This window comes from Macrotis lagotis, chromosome 7 (genome assembly GCF_037893015.1).
Source record: "Macrotis lagotis isolate mMagLag1 chromosome 7, bilby.v1.9.chrom.fasta, whole genome shotgun sequence".
NCBI lineage: Eukaryota > Metazoa > Chordata > Mammalia > Peramelemorphia > Peramelidae > Macrotis > Macrotis lagotis.
In genome coordinates, this window is record NC_133664.1 from 90766502 (window position 1) to 90789860 (window position 23359).

At 36.2% G+C, this 23359-nt stretch overlaps 1 protein-coding gene across 1 annotated transcript in view; it reads right to left on the bottom strand.

Annotated features, from left to right (window-relative positions):
- The window catches only part of DPP6 (dipeptidyl peptidase like 6), a 1027554-nt gene extending 1010535 nt beyond the window's left edge, over positions 1 to 17019 (bottom strand). The window contains exon 1 of the mRNA XM_074195237.1: positions 16732 to 17019. Within this exon, the coding sequence (XP_074051338.1) occupies positions 16732 to 16959 (228 nt within the window). The 5' untranslated portion in view covers positions 16960 to 17019. The remainder of the gene's footprint in view (positions 1 to 16731) is intronic.
- Between the last annotated feature and the right edge of the window lie 6340 nt (positions 17020 to 23359).

Sequence of the window (23359 nt, forward strand, 5' to 3'; positions counted from 1 at the left end):
CTACAGATGAGAAGTTTAAGATTTTCCCCTACTTTAGAGATATTAAATAGACTTTCCTCTGAAGGAAATATCTCCTTATTACTCCTTGGAAAAATATAAATTTCTCTATTTCACTCAGAAGGCTGTCCAAAACCTGGCCTCATTTTACCTTTCCTTTTTTTAACCTTACTTTTCTGTATACATTATTTCTCTACTTGTACTTTGATCTAATTAAATGGTTATTTTTGTGGCTTCTTACAGCTAAGATGTCCATCTCCCATTTCCTATCAACCTATCTTTGCAATGATACTTCCCCATGTTTGGAATGTTCTCCCTCCTTGTCTCTACTTTTAAAGTCCTTTCTTCCTTCAAGAGTCAGCTCAAACACTTTCTACATGAAATCTTGACTGAATCTTGTATTTGCTAGTGTTCTCTCACCCTAAATTACCTTGTGTTTAATTTCTATTTATTCTCTATCTATTCATATGTACACGTATTGTCTCCCCTTATAGAATATGAATTCATTAAAAGGTAAAGACTACCCCCACAATTACCATGAAACCTGGCACAAGTTAGGTGCTTGATAATTGATCTACTTAATAACTGGCAAGTGAATTAAATCAATTAACAAATGAGTAGAGATATTTTCTTACATTAGTTCAGTAGAACCTCTAAAATGTTGGATCTTAATTATTTTTGATTAATCTTCCAAATCCTCCCCTCCCCAATCCCATAACTCACCTGTGCCCATTTTTCTCTTCATGTTTATACTGGGTGGGTAGGAGAATTCTGGTTGTATTAGTTATGGCAACCCTGGTTGAGGGGGAAAGGATATCAATGTATCTAATAGATGAGTAGACAACAGTACAGATTTTCATTTGATGATTAGTAAGGTTACATAATTATTTAATTATGCTAATTATTTAATTTATGTAACAATATATATGTCTTTATTTGAATCCCACATAAGTTAACTAAAAACTATACTATATATATATATATGTCAATCAAAAATAGTTAACTAGAGAACTAAAGATGAGATTTTTGTTTATTTTTTTCATTCTAATGAGGATACCATGAAGCACTGAACCTCCTTGAGAATCAATTTCCTCATATGCAAATATTTGTTTTACTTGCCTCCCAGAGTAATTATGATACTTAAAAATAATGATTATAAAATACTTTGTAAATAATGAAGGATACAAAAATAAGGTAATACAACTATTTAAAACACATAAGTTGTTACCTTTTCTATCTATGTCTATGGATGACCTTGTTCCCAAGGGTGCTAAACTAGACTCTGCTGAGACATAATAGAGAGAATTGAGTGATTAGTATCATTTTGGAATCCAATTCAGATTCTGACCTCCTTCTCTGATCTCCAGCAGATCAGCAGATGGCCAATGGTTCACAGGAATAGCAAGGTTCAATGGGGTGTGAAGAATGTGCCCTGAAAAAGGAGGTGATTTTCTCTCCCCTCTCCTTGCCTAACCTTGTGCAAAGTGTGACTTTTCCCACATGTTTTAATTTTTCTCCTCCCCCTTTCCTTTTCTCTCTTTCTCTCTCTCTCCCTTTTCCCCTCCCTCTCCTCCTTGCTTTCTCCCTCTCGCTCTCTTTCTGTCACTTTGCTGTTTTAACCTACCTTCCTATCCCTGAAAATATGCAGTCTACTCTCCACATCCAAGAAGTTCCTTTGTGGTCAAAGAGCAACAAATCTGATGTCATATATCTCTTCATTTTCTGCCACATTATGCTTATCTAATTGCATATAATTTGGCTGCATTTGACATCTTCAAAAATAAAGATGCTTATTAGAGTTTTCTTAGGTCTAGGAGATTGTCAGCAAATCCCTTTGATTACATATTAATCCAGACTACCTCTGTCACCCCTGGAAGGATAGGAGACCTTTTGGCCAATCACACCCACAAAGAGAGAACAGATGCAAGATTCCAAAGCAGTGCCTTCAAAAACTGTATTTTAAGCAGGAGCTTCTATAGTTCAAAAATGTATGGAGCCCATCAAGTTTCAGGAGGCAGAAGTTACATAATCATTTTATAGAAGGGCAAAGAAAAAGAAGTCACTCTAGGCAAGTGTCAGGGCTTACCTTGCCATGGATGACAAATAGTACCCATTCTGCCTTCTTTCCTCCCCAAGATATTTTTCTCTTCTGGTATAATTTTTATTATTAGTTCTAGTTTTTATATCACAGAAATATATAGAGTTATAAGCTAGGTTGCCTTAGGCTATTCCAAATAGATGATCATACCCAGGATCATTTTTTTTTCCTGGCACAAAGTTTGCAACTTGGTTAGGGAACCTTAGTTTTGCTCTAATGTGATGCAGTTCAAAGACATCCTGCCTTGTCTTTCTACATTCCAGCTCAATGAATTATCTCAGGATCACAGAAAAAGAAACTATAATACAAATTCTTCCAATCAAAAGTTTCTTGTTGCATTAGTCTATTTACAGGAATGCCCTCTTTTTAGATGACGTTTACTTATGTATCTAAACTGGGACCTCTATCTCTATTTCAGTCTTTCTCTGGTACCGAGCCAATGAGGACAATGAGATTTGTATACACAAGAGAATATTGAATTGAAAACATACAGATTCTGAAAGGAAATAAAATGCTTCTGAGGTGTTTGCTATAAAATGATGTGATATACATAAAATTTGTAGGATTTTCACACGAAAAGAAAACAGTCTGTTTGCTAACTAGCCCTAGTCACTTTCTAGCTCAGTTCAGTGAAAATTTATAATGTGGATCAACCACTTGCAGAAAATGGAGACATACACCAGGCTCAAAGTCCAATGGTATTAATTTCCAAACTCTTTTTACACTTTTTACACAAAATCTTGGAATCTTTAAATGGGAAGGAACCTCAAGTACTTTTTAGAACAAATTCAACCTTTTACCCATGAGGAACTGAATCCCAGAGAAGACAATTGTTTTATCCAAGATAGTTAGATCATGTCATTTATGGGGATTAGAAATCTGGCCCCCTGACTTCCAATACAGGATACAATCACTTCTTAAATTTTAGAGCAAGAAGTGGAAAGTAATAGAAAAAAATAAAAATAAGGACAGTGTCACACCTTTTGAGAAATTGAGTAGGTGCATAAAGCAAGAAGAAACCAAAGGAACTGGTTAAAAGCAGAGAATAGAGCAGATAGATAACTGATCTTGAAATCAGGTTGAGCCAAGTTCTTTCTATGAAACATAGCTGGTTTTCAGTGCCCATGTTGTCCCTAAAAATATAACTTTCAGAGTTGGTATCGATATACAACAATAGAGAATATTCCCTTTATAAAGGAAATCACAGATTTAGTGCGAAGGAAAGAAACTGGGATTCAAGAAAGTCAAGGGAATACCAAAGGAAGCTTCAAATGTATACAGGGTCATCATGACATGAGGATCCTAACCAGAGATATTATATCTCTAGAAATAATAGAATATAATGAGACAGAGATTGAACATAAATTTAAAAAAAAATCCTCAGAGTAGTGCAACAAGGGAATACATAACAAAGTTTAAAGAGAGGTTCTTTAACTGCTTAGGTGGTGGGAGTAGTCATTCAAAGAAGATAGATTCTCTTTGATCAAGAGAAATTTATCATACCATATGTTTTAGGTTGGAAGAAACCCCAGAATCAACTTCCCTGATTTTACAGATCAGGAAATTGAGGGTCAGAGAGAAGAAAGGATTTGACCAACATTACATCGGTAAAGTATCAGAACACAAATTTAAGCTCAAGCCAACAGAGTTGTTTTTTCTTTTACACACACACACACACACACACACACACTCACATTAATTATTTGGTCTGAAGAGAGGAATTTAGACTAGATGACATCTCAAGGTCCCTTATAGCTCTAGAGATCATCCAACTAACCCCATTATCAATGAAGCAGTATGTTAACAAGACTCTTTTTCATTGTTGCTGCAAAATAAAACAGCTGTTGGAGCAGAGGGGAACACCATTAAAAAGATCATTGGCAGGCTAGGATATCCATTAGAATTCCATTCAGGTGCTCCCCTTGTACCTGGAGAAACAAAGGCCCTGCTGCTTGATATAATCTCTCAGGAACTGGAGGATAAGAATGAGGGCTAGTATCAATAGAAATTAGGTATTGAATAAGTCTAGCAACTCTATGTGGAAAATCATTGGTCCCCACTCATCATAGTTCCTGTTTCCTTATAGTTCACATGGTATCCCTGTCTCCAGTTTAATAAATAGCAATCATTACTGTGAAGTCTTTACTATCATCTTGGCAGAAAGTTAAAAACCTGGGAAGATTATGAAAAAAGTGTTCCGAATATATTTGCTAAATGGTTATGAAAAATATTTTCTTGGGAGATGAGGAATAGGGATGGAAGATCTGAGAAATCACAATGAGTTTTGGAAGGCCAATGTCTTTTTTTTTTTACCCAGATGAAGAAAAATGACCACCATCAGAAATGAAAATTATTTTTAAACTGGGTATTTATTATGAGCCAGTACTTGGGAGAGAGAGCACAAATTATACTAAAGACACAGTCCCAGATAGCCAGAAATACTTCCTGAGAATGATACAGACATCTTCCTAGAAACATTGTCAAACTGTCAGAGTTGGTCTTTAAACTGCTGTATTACTTCCTGTTCCATGGTCCTGGCTCCTACCTCTCCTCATCATTTTGATTATTCAAGTACTTGGAGTTCTTGTCCCATTCTTTCATTAAAATCTATCTTCAGGAGAGATTCAGAGTTTTTGTCCTTATATTGTCTCTTTCAGGGATTAAAGTTGTCGTTTCATAAAGGCAAGTTGGTGTGGTAAAAATGTAAAATAATCAGTTCTAAATCATCACTGCTACTTTCTGTTACTTCAGTTAAATTACATTACAACTCTCTTGCCTTCAATTTCCTCATTTGTAAACTGAGAGGACCAGGCTATCTCTAAGGCTACTTAAGTTTCTAAATTATATAATTCTAAATTTCCATTCATTTTTACAGATGAGAAAATTGAGGATCAAACAATCTAAAAGACATTTGCCAAGAACATATAGCATTTGGGATATTATCTTTTTTTTAATTAGTTAGATGCAAATTTCTTTCCACCTACTGCATATCATTTAAATAAGATATATTTTCATGCATATATTTTTATATACATACACATGTATGTTAAATGCATTTGAGTATGTAAACTAGATTAAGTTTCATATGGCTAGGTGACATCCATTGTATAATAATCTCCTAGTGCTATTTCTTGTACATACTAAGATTTAAATAAATGTTAAACTGAAATACTGAAAAAAATTTTTAAAAAAATATTTGGAATAAAAGTTAGTACTTAGCTGGACCAAAATTCACAGTCAAGATGAGAACTGATTTACATAATGATGACCCTGAGGCTCTGCAAGTTCCTGGTGTCTTCTTTGAATAATCAACCATTCCAGTCTATACAGTATAGTTTTCACCTTGAGTGTATTCTTAGAAACTTGTTCATCAATATATGAAGGGCTTGCCTTGGATAAAATTGTGAAGAAGATGAAATTGTTGGTGATCTCCTTCAGATACCCCTCCTTTCAGTTGACTTCTCTCTTTTTCTCACCTTTATGCTGCTAGCTCCTTTCTCTCACCTAATTGTAATGCAACCCCTGCTAAATTGATAAAAGCAGCTTAAGGTGTGACCTGTACCAGGTTATTTGCATTTTTAAAAGAAACTCTAGAAGGTGAAAAGACCTTCAAGATTCTAACTTATAATGATATATTTTCAATTCTTAGAAGGTCACTGATAAAGTTGTTACTTTGGTGCATGGGCGTATGAGGCAGAACTTAATGATAAATTTCCTATAGGTGAGAGATCTGTACCTTTCTGTAAGACTAGTGATAGTTGTGGGGTTTATATACTAATTATTAAATTTTATATTTGATTAACCAAAATAACCCATTGTGTAGTGTATATAAGACATATAAGATAGTGTATTCTATATCTATAAACAAATGTAATATACCTCCACTGGACAATACTTCCATCTGGTAAAAGTAAATTTGGGTAAAATATTTTCAAATGCTTGCAGTCATTAGAACATTTAACTAGGGGGCAGATAGGTGGCACAGTGGATAGAGCACCTGCCTTGGGGGCAGGAGTACCTGGGTTCAAATCTGACCTCAGACACTTAATAATTACCTATCCCTGTGGTCTTGGGCAAGCCACTTAACCCCATTGCCTTGCAAAATTTAAAAACAAACAAAAAAACAGGTAACTAACTCCTTCAGTCTATTACTGAATACTATTATATTAAAGACTAGTGTAACCTGAAGACATATATTCCTATATGTAAATAATCAAAATCACGATGATGTTGTATTAAACTGAATTAAATGTATAAAGATGTTATACAATTCTACAAAGTATAACTTGGTCTAAAGATTTAATTAAGAGGAAGGAAAGTAAAGAGGAAATCACTGGAAATCAGGAATCCTTGGTTGGATTCAATATAGTCTTTCTGAGTACTGTGAGAAGGTTGATATCCAGGATGTTTCTATTTAGGTATGAGTGGAAAAAGATGGATGTGATTTCTAATTCAGAAATTCTGTAATACTGTAAGCCCCAACTCTACCACAAAAGATTACTTCTGAGACATTGGGCAGTGGATAGGATCTATAACTATAATGGGCCTAAAAGGCAAAACAGTTCAAAGTCCTAATCTTTCAGAGGAGATAGCTGAAATTCAGAAAGCAAAAATGGGACTCACATGGCAAGGATTCAAAGAAAATTCCCTGCTTCCACATTCAGGACTCTCTTTCCAAGACTTGCCTCATTTAATCTCTCCATAATGCATACTGTCAAACTGGAAATCATACTGGAAATCAAGGAAGCTAGTAAGATTATTTTTAAGATTGCAATAGTTTTAAAATTCTATATTTTTATTAAATAAAAGTTCTATAAAATAGCTTGTTCTAATACTCTATATTACAAATTCTGATTATCAAAAAAAGTTTGCTTTGAGAAAGCAAATATAATAATTAAATATTATTGCCTCAAATGGAATCAGATGATCTCATTTCACTTAGGAATTCAATGCCTTTAACACGTAATGTGTTAGGCAGAATTTAATTTTAAAAGGATTACTATGATTATCATTTTTATAGTCAATGCCTTATGAAAGGGATCAATATTGTACATTACATGGAAGTATTTCTCATACACTTGATTAATGCATTGTTATCATCAAAGTAATTAAAAGGAACAGGGTTGTACACAATCTGCATGTACATCTTACTCAGCACCTCCTGGCAGTTGCTTGCAAAAATTAAACTCATTAATCATTGGGACTCCAAAGAAGAGAAAGCATTGGAAAAAAAATGAAAAAGCTCTATTTTATGGAGGAAAAAAAATCCAAAGCCAACATCTAGAAAAATTCCTCTCCACTTTATAATATGAGAACATTAATTTCCAAAAGGAAAATGTGGTGATTCCTTGCCACAAAATATAAATTAATATTCTGCTATTACAATAGTCTAGTCTTACTTAGGTCTACAGGTAACATAGACAAGTAAATTATTTTGGAAATGTGCAGCAGAGACAATAGGAAAAACTAGTTTCTGAGAAATTAGTCTAGATTATTCTGCAACCTTACTATATGACGGGTAGTACTGGAGAAGAATTGAGAATTCAAGGTTTGATCTCAAGTATTTCTCTCCTTTCTCCCCCAAAATGAAAATGATTTATGCCAATTTGCAGTTTTAAAACTGTCAACATCATTAAATATAATGATTTCAGAAAAAAATTAAATCACAAATAACCCCCAAAGACATCATAAATGTAATGTAATGAGTACAAACAGGATGCATTATCTTACTAATAAGGATCTGAATATTAAGACATGGCAGAGGTCATTATCAAAGATAAGTATGGTTAGGAAAGTAAATCGACTGTTAAGTATTAAGACTGAGAAAATGATGAATAATTCAGATATATCACTGCCCCAAACAAAAACTAATCATACATATTTATATGTATGTGTATGTATGTAAATATGCACATATACACATAAGTATGTGTATGCACATGTAAGTAAATAAATGTATATGTCCATATATACATATATAATATCTACAGATATAGATATGTATCTTTACCATTCTGCCTCTTTATTTAATCCTTAGGTCAATATGTTTTATAGACCTTTTAGTCTATAATATATATTTAACTCGAGAGAAAAGTATAAAGCACATGTGGGTATAATATATATGTGTATAGACATAGAAAAACCACTAGAGACTTATGCATATACATTTATACACATGTGCCTATATCACATGTACAGACATACATACAGAAAAGAGAGAATAAACTTTGTTTCAAGTTTAGATAGAAGATTTTTATTTATTAAATTAAGAAAAATCATCTTAGACAAAATAAATGACTTTGATCGCAAAAAAGATAAAGATGCTTGTACAAGAAAAGTATCTTTAAGATTAAAGCAACTTAAAGATAAATATTTCAAGTTAATGTCAGATAAAGTCTGAAATATAAAATCTATGATTTACTGATAAGAATAACAATGTAATTTTTATTCTCTTTGTATCACCAACATGTGGTACATTGTAAATACTTAATAAATGTTTATTAAATTTAACTGAATTTATACTTCCCAGAGGATCAGTGATCAAAGGGCATTGTTATTGTCAATAACTAAAAATTCAAAATCATAAATAATTTGAGAAGCATGAATCAATATAATCTTAAGACATTTATACACCTTTTACTGAGATAAAAAATTTAGAAAATTGATAAATTCTAATATTTGTAGAGTCATTAAAAATAAAATTTCTTATATTGCTGGTGGGACTACAAAAGTTCAACTTTTTTTGGAGTGCAGCAATACAATATCCAATAAGAATTGCGAAACCAATCATTTCTTTTAGCTCAATGATTCTGCTATATGTTAATAATCATTAAAAAAAGGAATAAGGGCAGTTAGGTGGCACAGTGGATAGAGCACCAGCCATGGAATCAGGAGTACCTGGGTTCAAATCGGGCCTCAGACACTTTATAATTACCTAGCTGTGTGGCCTTGGGCAAGCCACTCAACCCCATTTGCCTTGCAAAAAGCTAAAAAAAAGGAATAAGAAGATCTTGATTCTCTGCAGAGAATTTATGGAAAAAATATGGGACCAACTGAGAATGATGGAAAAGAACTGCTACTATACTGGAAGCAGTGCCCACATTTGGGAAATCTTAAATCTATTCAAATATCTAGTAATTATTAAAAATATATTAATCTGGATTTAAAACAACTCAAAATATGCATATTTGGATTTATATTTACTATGAATTCAGAGTGAATATTCACTTCTCAATTGTTTCACTATAGGTATTTCCATGGCACAGTAAAATGTTTCAATGTGCAAAAATTTGCTTCACTCTCAACTATTTAGGAATACAATATAGAGTTAAACAAAGTACAATTGTATGTTTATGCCATAGTGTTGTATAAATAAACACCTGAGATGTTCTTTTTTGCTACTTTACGAAAACAATATATTTATCAATACCTACGAAGTGCATGGGACTGTATTAAACTGAGAGAGATAAAAATATATGCAGGATGTAGTCCTTGCTCTTGAAGACCTTATAATCTAGATGAGAACAAGATATTAATATGTTCAAAATTAATTATTAACAAAAGACAACACTAACTCAAGACAAAATAGTAAAGATACCACAAGGTAATTATTATCACTTTTTAAAAAATAGCACCTTATTTTTTATTGCTAAAAGAATTCAGAAAAGCGAGAAATCATTTCAGGATAGATTAGTAATGAAATGTTTTAGAGAAATTTTAGAATTTGAACTTTGAAAGATAGGATTTAGAAAGTTGCAGGTGTTATAGGGACTATTTTCCAGATAAGCTATAAAATGGAGATGAGAAATGTTAGGTAATATTCAGGAGATCATAAATGAAGTTGTCAGGTGTGGGGAAGATTAAAAGATGGATTCTAGACTGGAAAAGAAGAACAGGACTAAATCATGGGAGGCTTGGAAAGTCAGTCAAAGAAGTTATTGCATGAGCAGTAAGAAACCACTGAAAGTGGTTCTGGTTCTGGACAGAATACTAATATGATTAAAGCCTAATTTTAGAGAAAATAGATATGAGTTGGTGTGTAGATTGAATAAGAAAAGGCATTTGACCCATGGGAATAAAGGTAGGAGGCTATTTTAACAATTCAGGTGTGAGGTAGTAAGGGCCAGAACTAGAAGTAGTAATGGAAAAGAAATATATTTGAGATATTTCTGTGATAGAATTTGATCATTTATATGCCATGGGAACAGAGAAGGGATGAAAGTAGAGAAAAGAATTTATGATGATGCCATGGATTTGAGCCTTGTAATAGAAAGAATGTCATTACAAGGAACTGAAGTAGTGAAGTCAGAAAAAGGAGTTAGCTTCCCGGAAGTAAGAACAATTCCTTATATGTTTAGTATAATTTCAAGTCATCTAAGTGGCAATTTTCAAAAGATATGGATACCAATGGTGGGTAAAGAGTTGAATGGCAGATATAGAAATTTAGCAGCTATTCTTCAAACGAGTAAGAGTGTAGACAGATAAGAGAGTAAAACTGATTTTAAAACCTCGTGTAATCAGAAGTTTAAAGGACAAGAAAAGGAACAGAGGGGCGGCTAGGTGGCGCAGTAGATAGAGCACTGGCCCTGGAGTCAGGAGTACCCGAGTTCAAATCTGACCTCAGACACATAATAATTACCTAGCTGTGTGGCCTTGGGCAAGTCACTTAACCCCATTTGCCTTGCAAAAAACTAAAAAAAAGGAAAGGAACAGACCTCTTGATGAAAATGGGAAAATAGAAAATGATTAGAGAGGCAGAACGATAATTAAGAGAATATGGCATCATGAATACCAAAGGAGAAGTGACCAAAGAAGCAGAGGTAGGTAAACACTACAGTAGACCAAAGAGAAAGAGGATTAAGGAAAAAAAACTGTAATGTTTCATAAAATTAAGAGATCATATGTTGATATATAATATTATAATTATGGAGCAGTGAAGGAAGTAGAATTTGGATAATAAGGGGTTAAGGAGAGAATGACTGGTGAGCAAATAGGAACTATAAGAGACTGAAGATCCCAGAAGGGGTGGGAGGAATAATTAACCAAAATCATAGTATTGGCATGCCAGGATTAGATCAAGGGCAGTGGAAGGACAGATTCAAAGGTATATTTGAACTTACATCCTTGGAAACAAAGGACATTTTTTTTCTTAAAAATATGTAAAAAGAAGAAGAAACTCATACAAATATTAAATGCAGAAAATAGATGGAATACAGGTGATTTCACATATGAAGAAGCTTCATATTTAATACAGAGGTAAAGTTATATATTAGGGGCAGCTAGGTAGAGCAGTGGATAGATCATTGGGCTGAGAATCAGGAAGACTCATCTTTCTGAATTCAAATCTGGCTTTAAACACCTATGAGCTGTGTCACCCTGCACAGATAATTTAACCCTGTTTACTTCGGTTTTCTCATCTGTAATAAGGAGCTGGAGAAGAAATGGCAAATCATTTCAGTTTCTTTGCCAAGAAAATCCCAAATGGGATCATGAAGAGTTAGATATGCCTGAAAAACTACTAAACAACAACAAAGATAATGAATGGTATTGAGGAACTGAGGAGTGAAGAAATTTGTACAACAAATTTTGGAATTTTGCTGGAGAATTGATAAAGGATAACGAACAAGAAGGGAAAGATCTTCCAGCATTATTTTGCATCCCAAGTGCAGGAATAAAGAAAGTTGGTAAAAATGGGGGTGTAAGAGTGCTATACTTAGGGGGAGTTTAAGGGAACTGAGGAATATATGACATTTCTTTTTTTTTTATTTAGGTTTTTAAAGGCAATGGGGTTAAGTGGCTTGCCCAAGGCCACACAGCTAGGTAATTATTAAGTGTCTGAGGCCGGATTTGAACTTGGGTACTCCTGACTCCAGGGCCGGTGTTCTATCCACTGCGCCACCTACCGGCCACGCTCTATGACATTTCTAAGGGCCTCTTGAAGAGGTTGAATATAGTGGCTTGGCTAAGGTAAACAAAATCAGAAGAGGGTTAGTTTAATTAGCCAATAAATTATGGAAAAGAAAGGAGTGACCTATTTGGTTGTAGAGATGGCAAAGAAGATGAAAAGGTCATAGTCCAGGGTGGCTAGGTGGCGCAGTGGATAAAGCACTGGCCCTGGAGTCAGGAGTATCTGGGTTTAAATCCGGCCTCAGACACTTAATAATTACCTAGCTGTGTGGCTTTGGGCAAGCCACTTAACCCCATTTGCCTTGCAAAAACAAAAAAAAACAAAAAAAAATCATAGTCCAAAAGGTAGGACATGGAAAATCTGAAATCTTTAAATCAAAATTTCATCATGTGACCACGAGTTGCAGAACACCACTCCACTAGTGATTAGTTAAGGTAGAATAGATAAGGAGATCTCTGAAACCCAGTTGGTCAATGAAATAAGCAGTTGAGGGTTCCAAAGTGTTCTCAAAATGGATGGTAAAATCTAAGAAAGTTAGTAGGCTCTTTTAAGGATGAAAAAGTTAGGCAGTATGGAAAGGTTAGGCAGCAGCAGTATTGGTGGTAAATCAATGGTTTGGCTAGCCCATTTTAATATCACATTTAAACAGTGTGTTACAGTTAAGGGGGGCAGCAAGACATAAAATGAAGAGATGTTGCTAACAACAATATAAGTTGTACCTCAAAGGAAGAACAATCAAATGCATATCAATTCATGTTTAAAGATATCACTCTCTGCTTAATCATTTTTTTCCAATTTCAGTTATCTCAAGATGAAATGTGCTTCATTTTATATTTTGGAATTTAATATATTACATTACAAGCTGACACAGGCTAAACATTTCTTTTAAGAGAGGACTTCTTTTAAAATGTATAAAAAACTTCTCTCCCAGTCCTGAAATGTTTACTGCTTTCCCCAAAAGGGGCTCAGGTATTTTACTTTAAAAAGAAAAGACATGGGGGTGGGGGGGGGAGGGCAGTAAGATTGGGAGAAAAATTGTAAAGCTCAAAGCTCAAATAAAATCTTTAAAAATTAAAAAAAGAAAAGAAAAGAGGCAGCTGAGAAGAAAAACATCTAACAATAAAGAGATCCTGGCTACTTTTTATGTATTTTAATTGAAATCTTTACAGCTGAGATGTGGGCTTTCCCAAAAGGGGATTACCTATGAAAATACTGGCTCTTAATCATAATTAGTAATAACAACGTAGCCATCACTGGCTAGAATTACAAGATAGCCTTTCTTTCTATTTCAAATGTATTCTGTGCAGACAGATAATATATTGTCAATTAATTATTCCTCTTACAACCTTTACACTTCATTTATCTAAGCTTGCCCTTTGTGGCTACCTTACTCTTTATTTTTTTTTGTTTTGTTTTAGAGATTTACACTCACACCCACCTGATCTAGAACTACATTCATTTGTTTTTGATTTGGGGGAGATTGAGGGAGTAGAGGAAAACATTTTTGTTTTAACTTGGAGGGAAAAAAAGGAGCTGTTTGGTAGAAAAGAGAGAAACTAGTTTTGTTTACAGTGATCTCAATGGTCAAGGTCAGGTAACTGCTTTGGTGGATTGCTGAACTGCTTCCAGTGAGAGACAGGCCACAAAAGAGCAATAAAGCTTCCAGAATATTGGTTCAGCCTTCATTGATAAATTTGACAAAGATTTAGTGAATTGGGTAGGGAAGGGAGTTCTCTTCAACACCTGAGATATCTAACAAGTAGTCTAGTAGTACTCTCACAGTATGCTAATCAAATATGGAAAACTACAATATTTTAAAATTTTCTGCAATGGTCTAATGTTAGCATACATACACACCCCTTAGAACCATATTGTTACAGGTTAAATTGAGGATATGTGTCTGTAATTTCTCCAGCCTTATTTTTAAAAAAAAAAACCAAACAATTTCTTAGCATTCTTTCAGGATCCTTCTTTTATTTTTTTTTTAAAGCTATTAACCACCTTGCTAATACTAAATGCAAAGGGAGAGAGAGGTACAAAATAATTAAGCCCCCCCCCCCCAGGCTTGCAACAGCATATTATGCTTGTGAAAGTGTAAGAAGTTCTACTCAGATTTTAAAATTTCTTCAAAAAGAAGAATTTCATTACTTTGCTACCCTCTTCAATTAACTCCTAACCTTAAGGACTAGAAGGAATCCCTGGAGAAATGCAAGTAATGCTTTTGAAGAGATAAATTGGATCTATCTAGTCTATGTACTACATTTAACTTGGAGGCAGTGACATAGTTGAGAGGGAAATGCTCTGGGAAATTAACCTAACTACATACTGGAAAATGAATCTGAGTTACTGTTTAGGTTGCATACTACTGAATACCTTAGAAAAAGACTATGTGTTGATCTCCCTCGTCAGGTACTGTGTGTATAGCTAGACCCACAATGGGGTAAATTCGACCAACAAACACATAGCTCTTCACATTTCTCTGGAAAGTAAAACAAAACAAAAAAACACAAGCCATGTCAAGTGTAGGACCCTACACACTCTTAATGACGAAGTTAAGGGGCTATTTTAGTCATATCAGCAAAAATTCTTTTCACATGTTAATTCCCTTATTTGTTTCTCAGTCCAATGCTTTTGATGATCTGAGAAGCAGTTCCAGACAGCTGTGATATTTAAAGGCAGGGAATATATGCTTCAAGCTGTTTTAAAAAAATCAGAAGAAAAGAAAGAAGGAAAAAAAAAAAACCAGGGATGAGAAAATGTCTGATTTAAAATCGGGAAGCCAGTGCCTTTGCTTTGTCCTAGCGACACCTAGAGGCTGCAAGGGTGAAATTTCACCAAGGCTCCTTTCCTGGTGTCTGTCACACTTTATTGGCTCTGGCAAAATAGTTCCAGATTTAAGCCAGACTGAAGAAAACCAGCGTCTACGAAGAAATCTGTCTGCATTGCAGCTCAGTTACCTTCTCTTCCCCTCTAATGCTCCCCTGTTTCTGAAACCGCTGTTAGCTTTAGTCCCCTACTTTCTCTACGCACAACACCTTCACTCCTTTCTTCAAGGGCTGTTAGCTGGCGACCCAGATGACTAAGAACTCGTTCACATCCCTTAGGACGCAGCTAGTCTGGAGAGAGATGTCTCTTTTAATGAAGGGCTTTGGGAAATGATCCAAAGAAAAATTCTTCTACAAGGTCGGAGCTTAAATCTTTTTTTTTTTTGGATCCTCACACTTGACCCTCAAAAAACCCAAGGCTGCTTCTACTTTTCCTTGAAGGAAATAACTAATATTTTAAGCGCCAGTCTCAAAAGTGTCTTGGCTAGGCCCTCCTTTCCAGAACTATCTAGGCCCCGTGGTGAAGTGAACCTACCAGAAAGAGGAACTTGTAAATCTCGACAAATCGTAATCCAAGAACTGAAACTTGTGAGGGCAGCAAGTGCCATAGAGAATCTAGAGGATAAAACTATGACTTTGGGGAAACGAGAAGTGAGGGTTTTGTGTAATTCTGTAATCTTTGGTAGACACAAAGATGCAGGTCTTAGATTTCAAATAAAACCAAGCACAGATAATATGATGCAATAAACATCTCATGCTGCAAAATAAAGGAAGAGGGGTCCCAGTCCCAACTGAACTGGATAGTTTGCTAGATCGTCGGGGCTGTCTTTTCCCTCCTCACATATAAAAAAAAAATCAGGAAAAAATGCCCATCTGTCCTGTATCCAAAGCATAGAGACTCCCCCCGCCCCCATCACACACACCTCATCAAAGCTCTGGAGGGGATCGATGTAAGGTGCTTCAATCTAGGAGACCCAGCTGCGGGGACTGTAGCGGGTACCCTGCGTGAGTCATTCGTTACTAAGGCAATATGCAAATCCAACCTTTGAAACCGCGGAAATGTGCATGTGGAGAAGTTTTCACTTAATACAGTCTAATGTTGAGTTGTCCGTCCTAGGCAAAGGAAGGAGGTGAGTAGCAGAGGTAAATCCTGGCTTCGGAGGGCGCGTGAAGCTGTGGGACATCGGGGCAAGGGAGGGCGGTCATTGGTTTCTAGTCCCGAGTACACTAGAGATGGTCGTTAAACAAATCATAAGACAAGGCAAAACTAGACATCAGGATCAGTGAAAGAAAGGAGTGGAAGAATGGGATGCTGACTGTATTCAAGGAATAAGAATGGGCTGAGGGAGTGGGAAGCAGAGCACCAAAGGCAAAAACGGAGTCCAACACTTCATCATCCAGGAGACGTAAAGAGGGAGGAACACACACACACACACACACACACACACACGCACACACGCACACAAAACACAAAACACACATATTCACACAGACATACACAAACTTAGGGGCAGAGCCGTGGCCTCCCCCCCAAAGGACGATACCGATTTGTTTTCCAGAAAAACAAAATCAACCCAATAAGTCATCCCAGGGCTCACGAGAGCGCCGGCCAAACCTAGACACGCTAAACCAAACTCCTGGCCCGACGTCGCTGCCAGGGACCCACTGCCAGGGGAGGGGATGACCGATATTCAGGAGAAGGATGACATTTGTGGGAGCTCCAGGGAGGGCAAGGAGGAGGAGAGAGAAGCAGAAGGAACGAACGGGGGGAGGGCAGAAGGAAGGAAGGTTGGTTTAAAGATGATCAGGAAGATACTCGCAGAAAACGCAAACCGTAAGCTAGGTTTTCAAAAGCCACCGCCACCGCCACCGCCACCGCCACCAACAAAGAAAGGTAGTCTTACATCTTCCTCTTCACAGTCATTCCGGGGCTGGTACTGGAACCGGGGCCGGCCGCCTGCGCCATGGTCTTGGGGTGCCGACGGCGCTGGGGGCCGGGGGGACTTGCCCCCAGCCCCACTGCTTTCTTCTTCAGTGCCCTGGCCGCCCAGAAGATGACTTGCCTCGGGGGGAATCGGGAAAGACCGAGAGGTGTTGATCTTGCCTGTGAATCTCTGGTAGAGCGAAGCCATCAGTCAAACGCTCTCTAGCTTTTTCTTTTTTGTTTTTGCCTCTGTCTTTCTCTCTGACTACTTCCCTCCCCCCTCCCCCCACCCCCCAAAAAAAGAAAAACCAGGAGGCCGTTGCTGCTCCCTACAGCATGCCACACTGAAGTCACCGCTGGGCTCCTCTCTCTCTCTCTCTCTCTCTCTCTCTCTCTCTCTCTCTCTCTCTCTCCACATCTAAACAAGGAGGGGGGTGGTGGTGATGGATATGTGTGTTTGGTTGCTTTTTTTTCTTATCCCGTAGCAAGTGTCCTAATCAAAGGGGAGGGGGCAGAATAAGGGAGGGAAAATACCCGGGCTCCAAGAAATTTGGCACCATCTAGGGACCAGAAAACATCCAAAGCCAGTCTTCACGCTCTTCCTCTTCCTCTCGGTTCCCCCAACCCTCTTCCCCTGGAGTCTGCCTTGACTCCCTTCCCTTACTTCTCCCACCCCTGCTCCTAATCCTTTCTCCCGTCCCTCCCAGTCCCCCAACCTTCCTCCCTCTTTGCACCCCCTACCCCCCCATCTCTTCGGGAATAATGGCGCCCGGGTGGTTCGGGATTCGGGGGGGGGGGGGAGAACACTAGCAGGGAGGAAGAGAGAAGCCGCTTGGAAAGGGTGGGGTAGGGTCAAGGGACCGAGGAGGCAGCTCCTGGGGGACAGGATTCAGGGGCGCTCCGCGATTGGGCAGTGGCACCACAGCCTCGGAGGGAGCATACCAACAGTGTGCAGAGAGAAGCAGAGGTTGCTGAAAGCATGCGTGTAAGGGAGGGAGATATGAATTTGGGGATCAGAGGAGGAAGAAGAGGGGGTGGAAGCAAAGCTGAACTAGAAGTGCACATTCAAAGCACGTTGCTTTTCTTTCTTATTAATCCTCTCCCCTCTCCCAGTCTATTTCTCTTTGCAGTGGGTCTGGGTACTGCTCGTTTTTCCCTGGGGGTTTCATAGTGGAAGTTTTAACAACAACAAAAACACCCAATTATAACAAGGGAAAAGGTGGGATTGACCGAAAAGGAGATGGGATGGAAGCACGGGAGAGATCGTTGTAGGGGAGGGGTTAATGGGCAAGCTGCTAGAGAGGTTAGTCATAAACCAAGTTGTGTTACCAATGAAGCCTTAACTTCTCTACCCTTTCCCTGGATATGGAAAAGGAGAAAAACAAAACGATTCTTGATAAGTGCTATAAGTGAGAAGGTAAGGTAAGGCCCAGGATAATATTTGGAGACTATTCTCTATAATGCTACCCTCCCGGTCCCATCATCAACACATCAAAATGATTTACCTAATGGCCCCTATCATCCACCACTTAGGAAGGGTATGACTAAGATGTGGGGAACCTGTAACTTTTATGATGTTTACATCGTAAGTGAGGGGGAGGCATAAAAAGGAATCAAGTGAATTCCCCCTTTCAGGGGTTTTGTATTCATTCATTTTGCTGCATTAAAACGTGCTTCAGCGCCCCTGTGTGGAAATAAACTCAAACTATTCTCCTTCGCAAGTCTCAACAGCAAGACAAGAATTTAAGCAAATCATCTAGGTCTGCTTTATGTGTGTTCTCTTCTCAGCCCTAGTCTTCCTTCCTCCCTCCCTCCCTTCTTTTTCCTCTCTCACTTTGTCTCGTCTTTTTCCTTGCTTTTCTCTCTAACTCCTTCTACTTTCTATACTCCTTTTTGGTAGGTCTTTTGCTTATGCCTGTTTTCCATCTTTTTCATTTCTTTCTCTTCCTCTTCTCCTCATCTCTATTTTCTTGGAAGACTTTTTAGGCCTGTCCACTATTCCTCCACCTGCTTCATACATTAAAAGAGTGTATACTGCGCTGTCCAAGGTTCTGAACCTGTTCTTTGGCCTTGCCCTCACTTTACTGTGTAGGGAAGGCAATCTGAAACTTTGGAACCCCGCCTACCCTCACAAATCGAAATTAGCGGGGAAGGCTTTGTAAATTAGTCTTGGTAACAGTGGGTCTGTTTTTCTTCAGTTTCTATAACAACTCAGGTTTATGTTTACAAGATAAAAGGCAGAAACTGGGATTCCACAGACAAAACTAGACCCATGGGTCACTAATCTTTTCTTAGATTGATTCAAATGTAAACTGAACTTAAAGATTCAGTATTTGAGTCCTAGATGTCAGAAGTACAATCAATCATTTACTTCACCTGCATGGAGAAAACTGTAGGGCATTCCTGGGTTTGAAATGGAAACTACTAAATCTTCTGTTGATCAGTAATAGTGCCGAGAGCTAAGGGTGGAATCTACAAAATTCCCATTTTCCGGAGTCTGTAGATAGTAGGATTATTTGCAACAAATAAAGCTATACTCATATTAGAAAATATAGGTTGGAATCCTGGCTCTGAAATTTTCCTATATATGACTTCAAACAAGCCATTTCTCCCTATAGTGAAGTTTTCTTATCTATAGTTTTTGTATCTTATATCTATAGTGTTCTTATCTATACCTCCAAGGATGTTGTGAGGAACAGAATTTGTGAGGTTTAAAATTATATGTAAAATGTGTTATTGTTGCTATCCTAAACCTTTATCTGAATATTTGTGACAAAGTATTGCCTTTTATAATTTTCATCTTGAAAGATAATTAGAAATTGATTCTTTTTAAAAACTACTCTACACATTTAAAAATAATTTGATAAAAGTAATGTTCATATATATTGACCAAAGACCTCTTCCACATGAATAGCTTCTAAAGCATAAAAGGAAAAGCATTTCTTCATTTTTCAAATTATTTTATTGTTTATGTTTTCAAAGTAGACCTTTAAAATCATCATATTGAGAAAAAAGAAAATCAACTGTTTTTAGTTCTGACCAGGTCCCCTCTGGATGGAGGAAGGACACCCGATGCCTTTCCTAACAGTCTTGAAAGAAATTTCATGCTGAGCACCCTGAAGCTCAGACTCTGACATTTAACTAAATATCAAAGACTAAAAGTGACACTTAGAAATAGATATACATAGAAAATATATACTATATGTTATATGTATTAATAAAACTGTACTGAAGACCATTTATAAGATGATAATCTACAATAAATAGCTATATATTATACAAAATCTACATTCATAATATACACATCATTTATTTTCAGTGGCAAAAAGAAAGCACTGTCTATTTTACTTGTCTGTGTCATGTTCCCCACTGAATCTACCTTCTGCTCTACTCTATTTCCCATTTACTCAAGCTTGTGAATTATCACTGTTCAGACAATTTCCCATTGATCCCATTCCATTTGGAATTAGGGAAGAAAGGGAAAACTACACCACCAGCAGAGTCAAGCAGGTAAAGTAATTGAGACACATTTTGGGGGATGAATCAAAAATGTAGAAAATAATTTCATTTTACAATTTTCAGATTTAAAGTTTAGGAAAAAACTTGACTTACAATAACCAGTGAACTAGAAAAGGTTAAAGGGCTGAAAAAGGGCTGGAAGCATGAGAGAACAAGTATCGACACATAAGTAAACATGCAGTCATTCACTAGGAAAAATCAAGTTTTCAAAGAACAAAAACAAAAAAATAGATAACCAAAGACAGTTTATTAGATTAATGGGAAGATCTAGTCAAAAATCCCACCAACCAACATCAGAAGTGTGTGCTGCAAGTCCATATCACAGATAAGCTTCCTGTGCTCTCCTCAAAAATGATCTAGACTTAATGTTTTACCTTACATAAAGACACACAGAGAACTACAGAGTCCTAATAGAAATCACTTAGGAGCCCTAAGGAATATTGAAAATCAGCATATTGGTTATTATTTTAAGCAGGAACAATATTTTGTCCTGTAATCAAAATTAAATGTGAGAGATAAAGTCTTCCAGAAATTCACAGCATGAAATTTAATGCTCATGATACATCACAAATCAAAGCCAACCCCACCTCCCACTCTGCCAACTCAACCTCTTTTCCCATACAATATGGTAGAAGAAAAGAATATGGACCTTGGATTGAGAAGAGTCCTGGATTCAAATCTTATTCTTGAAATTTTATGTCTGTTTTTATTATAGGTCAGTGTCTTATGATGTCAGCCTCCATCTCTTCATTTGTAAAATGGGAGTAGATCCTACCATACCTCCCTCACAGGAAGTATTAAGGGTCAAATGAGATAATGTTTATAACATGCTTTGCAAATCTTAAAATATTACATGAAATCTTAGCTTTTAAAATTATTACCTCTGTACTTAAATTTAAAAAAAATATTTTCCCCATCATCACAAAACAGTTCTGAAGACAGAAAGAAGATATTTTTACATGCAAACTAATATTTCAATAGACCTCTAAATAGACTAGATTATTTCAATAGAGAGGAAAATTTCAATAACTAATTTTCCCCATCATGACAATTGAATATTCTTAACTGCTTCTTATTAAAACCACTTTTCATACCTGATTATTTGATAAGCATCAATGGTTGAGAAGAGTACAATAAATGAGAAGTCATTTCTGAAAAACCATTTTATAGGCTGTTTACTATAAAGATTTGATTTCTCCTAGCACTGTTTATAGCCAAATGCCTAACAGGCCATTTTTCTTTCCCATTTCATATGATCATATCTCTGAGTAATAAAGCTTTTTCTGTTCGTTTTGTTCTTGTTGTCATCTATTTTCCCTGGACACAATCCACTCAATTCACTGGTAGGTCATTGAGATCATTTAGATGCTCCAAAATATGGTAGGTGTAGTCATTTTAAAATGATAATTTCAATACATTTTTGGCCTACATGCAAGCTAAGCATTGTAGGTAATGCTGAAAGCTATATCCAGTTCAGCCTGCCTAAGCATGATTTATATTAGCTATGAGGTTTTCTCATATATAAAGGGAATTATATCATGCAGTTTACCACCATTTTCTCTCCTATGAAAAGAAGAAAGTCTCATAACTGCACTTTGTTCTTTGAAATTCCATACTCATTAATTTGCCACTTCTAACTGCTCTAAACTTCTCTAAACTCCCTCAGGAATCTGCAAGACTATTCAAGTTATACTTACCCTATAGTCATAACAATGGGATAAACTGAATCAATTTCTCTAGCAGTTGAGAAAAAAATCTACTTTAGTTTCACAAACCATACAGTCTACTATATAAAAGAGTTTTGCCTTAGTTTTCTACTAGGATGTACAAAGCCTCATATAGATATCATACATATGCAAACTAAATGTTGAAATTGAAGTTTCCATACATTGGCAAGATGGTTCTTATTTATAGTGGAAAAAGGTAGAGAATTTGATGTCAGAGGTCCTGGGCTCAAATTTTCCATTTTATAATATCTATATATAATATTGCGTTACAATGTCAGACAAATAATACTATTTTCAATTTTAAAAATTTGATTTATGTCATATTTTTCCTCATGTTTTCTCCTTTTTTTTCTGATTCTTCTTTCACATCATGATTTAGTTTGTAAGATTTCAGGAATCTTGACATAGTTTCATATAACACAATAACACTGATCGTTTTTGTTCCATTGTATACTCTGATACAGATTATGTATTTGGGGAGACCAATTTTTTCCCACTTGTATAGAAGAGAAAATCTTTTCTATTTCATCTCTGATGAAATTATTAATTATTAGATTAGTAAGGAGATGTCTTTTGACCTGAAATACCAGTCGAATGACAGACCTCTTTTCAATATATTTTCCTTGAGACAAATGACTCTACTATCATAGCCATGCATGTTTGTTGAATGTTTATTTCTTTTTGTCTTTATGGAAGACTCTTTGATTGTAGGGTTATAGTTACATCTTGTCATAAGAAACTTTTTTTAAGTGGATTGGGATGTGTAGTTATGATTTGAAATTTGAGAAATAATATTTAATGTCTGTGTTGACTGATTAACCAAGAGGGAGCTCCTTCTCCTCTGAACTATGAACTATCAAATGCTGTATATACTGATTTGATGCTTATTAAGGGATTGAATTTTGTGGATATTTTATTTTCTTTTATCCTCATATACAATCCAAATTGGTTTTTTTTTAGGTTTTTGCAAGGCAATGGGGTTAAGTGGCTTGTCCTTCTGACTCCAGGGCCGGTGCTCTATTCATTGTGCCACCTAGCCACCCCTACAATCCAAATTCTTTAAAGGCTGGGTCTAACTCATGCTTCTTTTAAACATTAGATTTGATTCACAAACTAAATTATTTTCACACTATCAATTAATGTTTAAATTCACATATATGTTATGGTTCAAGTAAGACAAACAGATAAATTTGGCTAGACTGCAGCTTGGCTAATGGAATAAGAATAAGTGCATAGCTATACTAATTTAGTGCATTAATAAAGGAATAAATTCCCGAATAAAAATGGATTTTTAAAAGAATATGGTTAATAAAAATCCTTTTATTGAAATAAAAACTGCTGAAGTTGAAAAAGGAAAGAAGG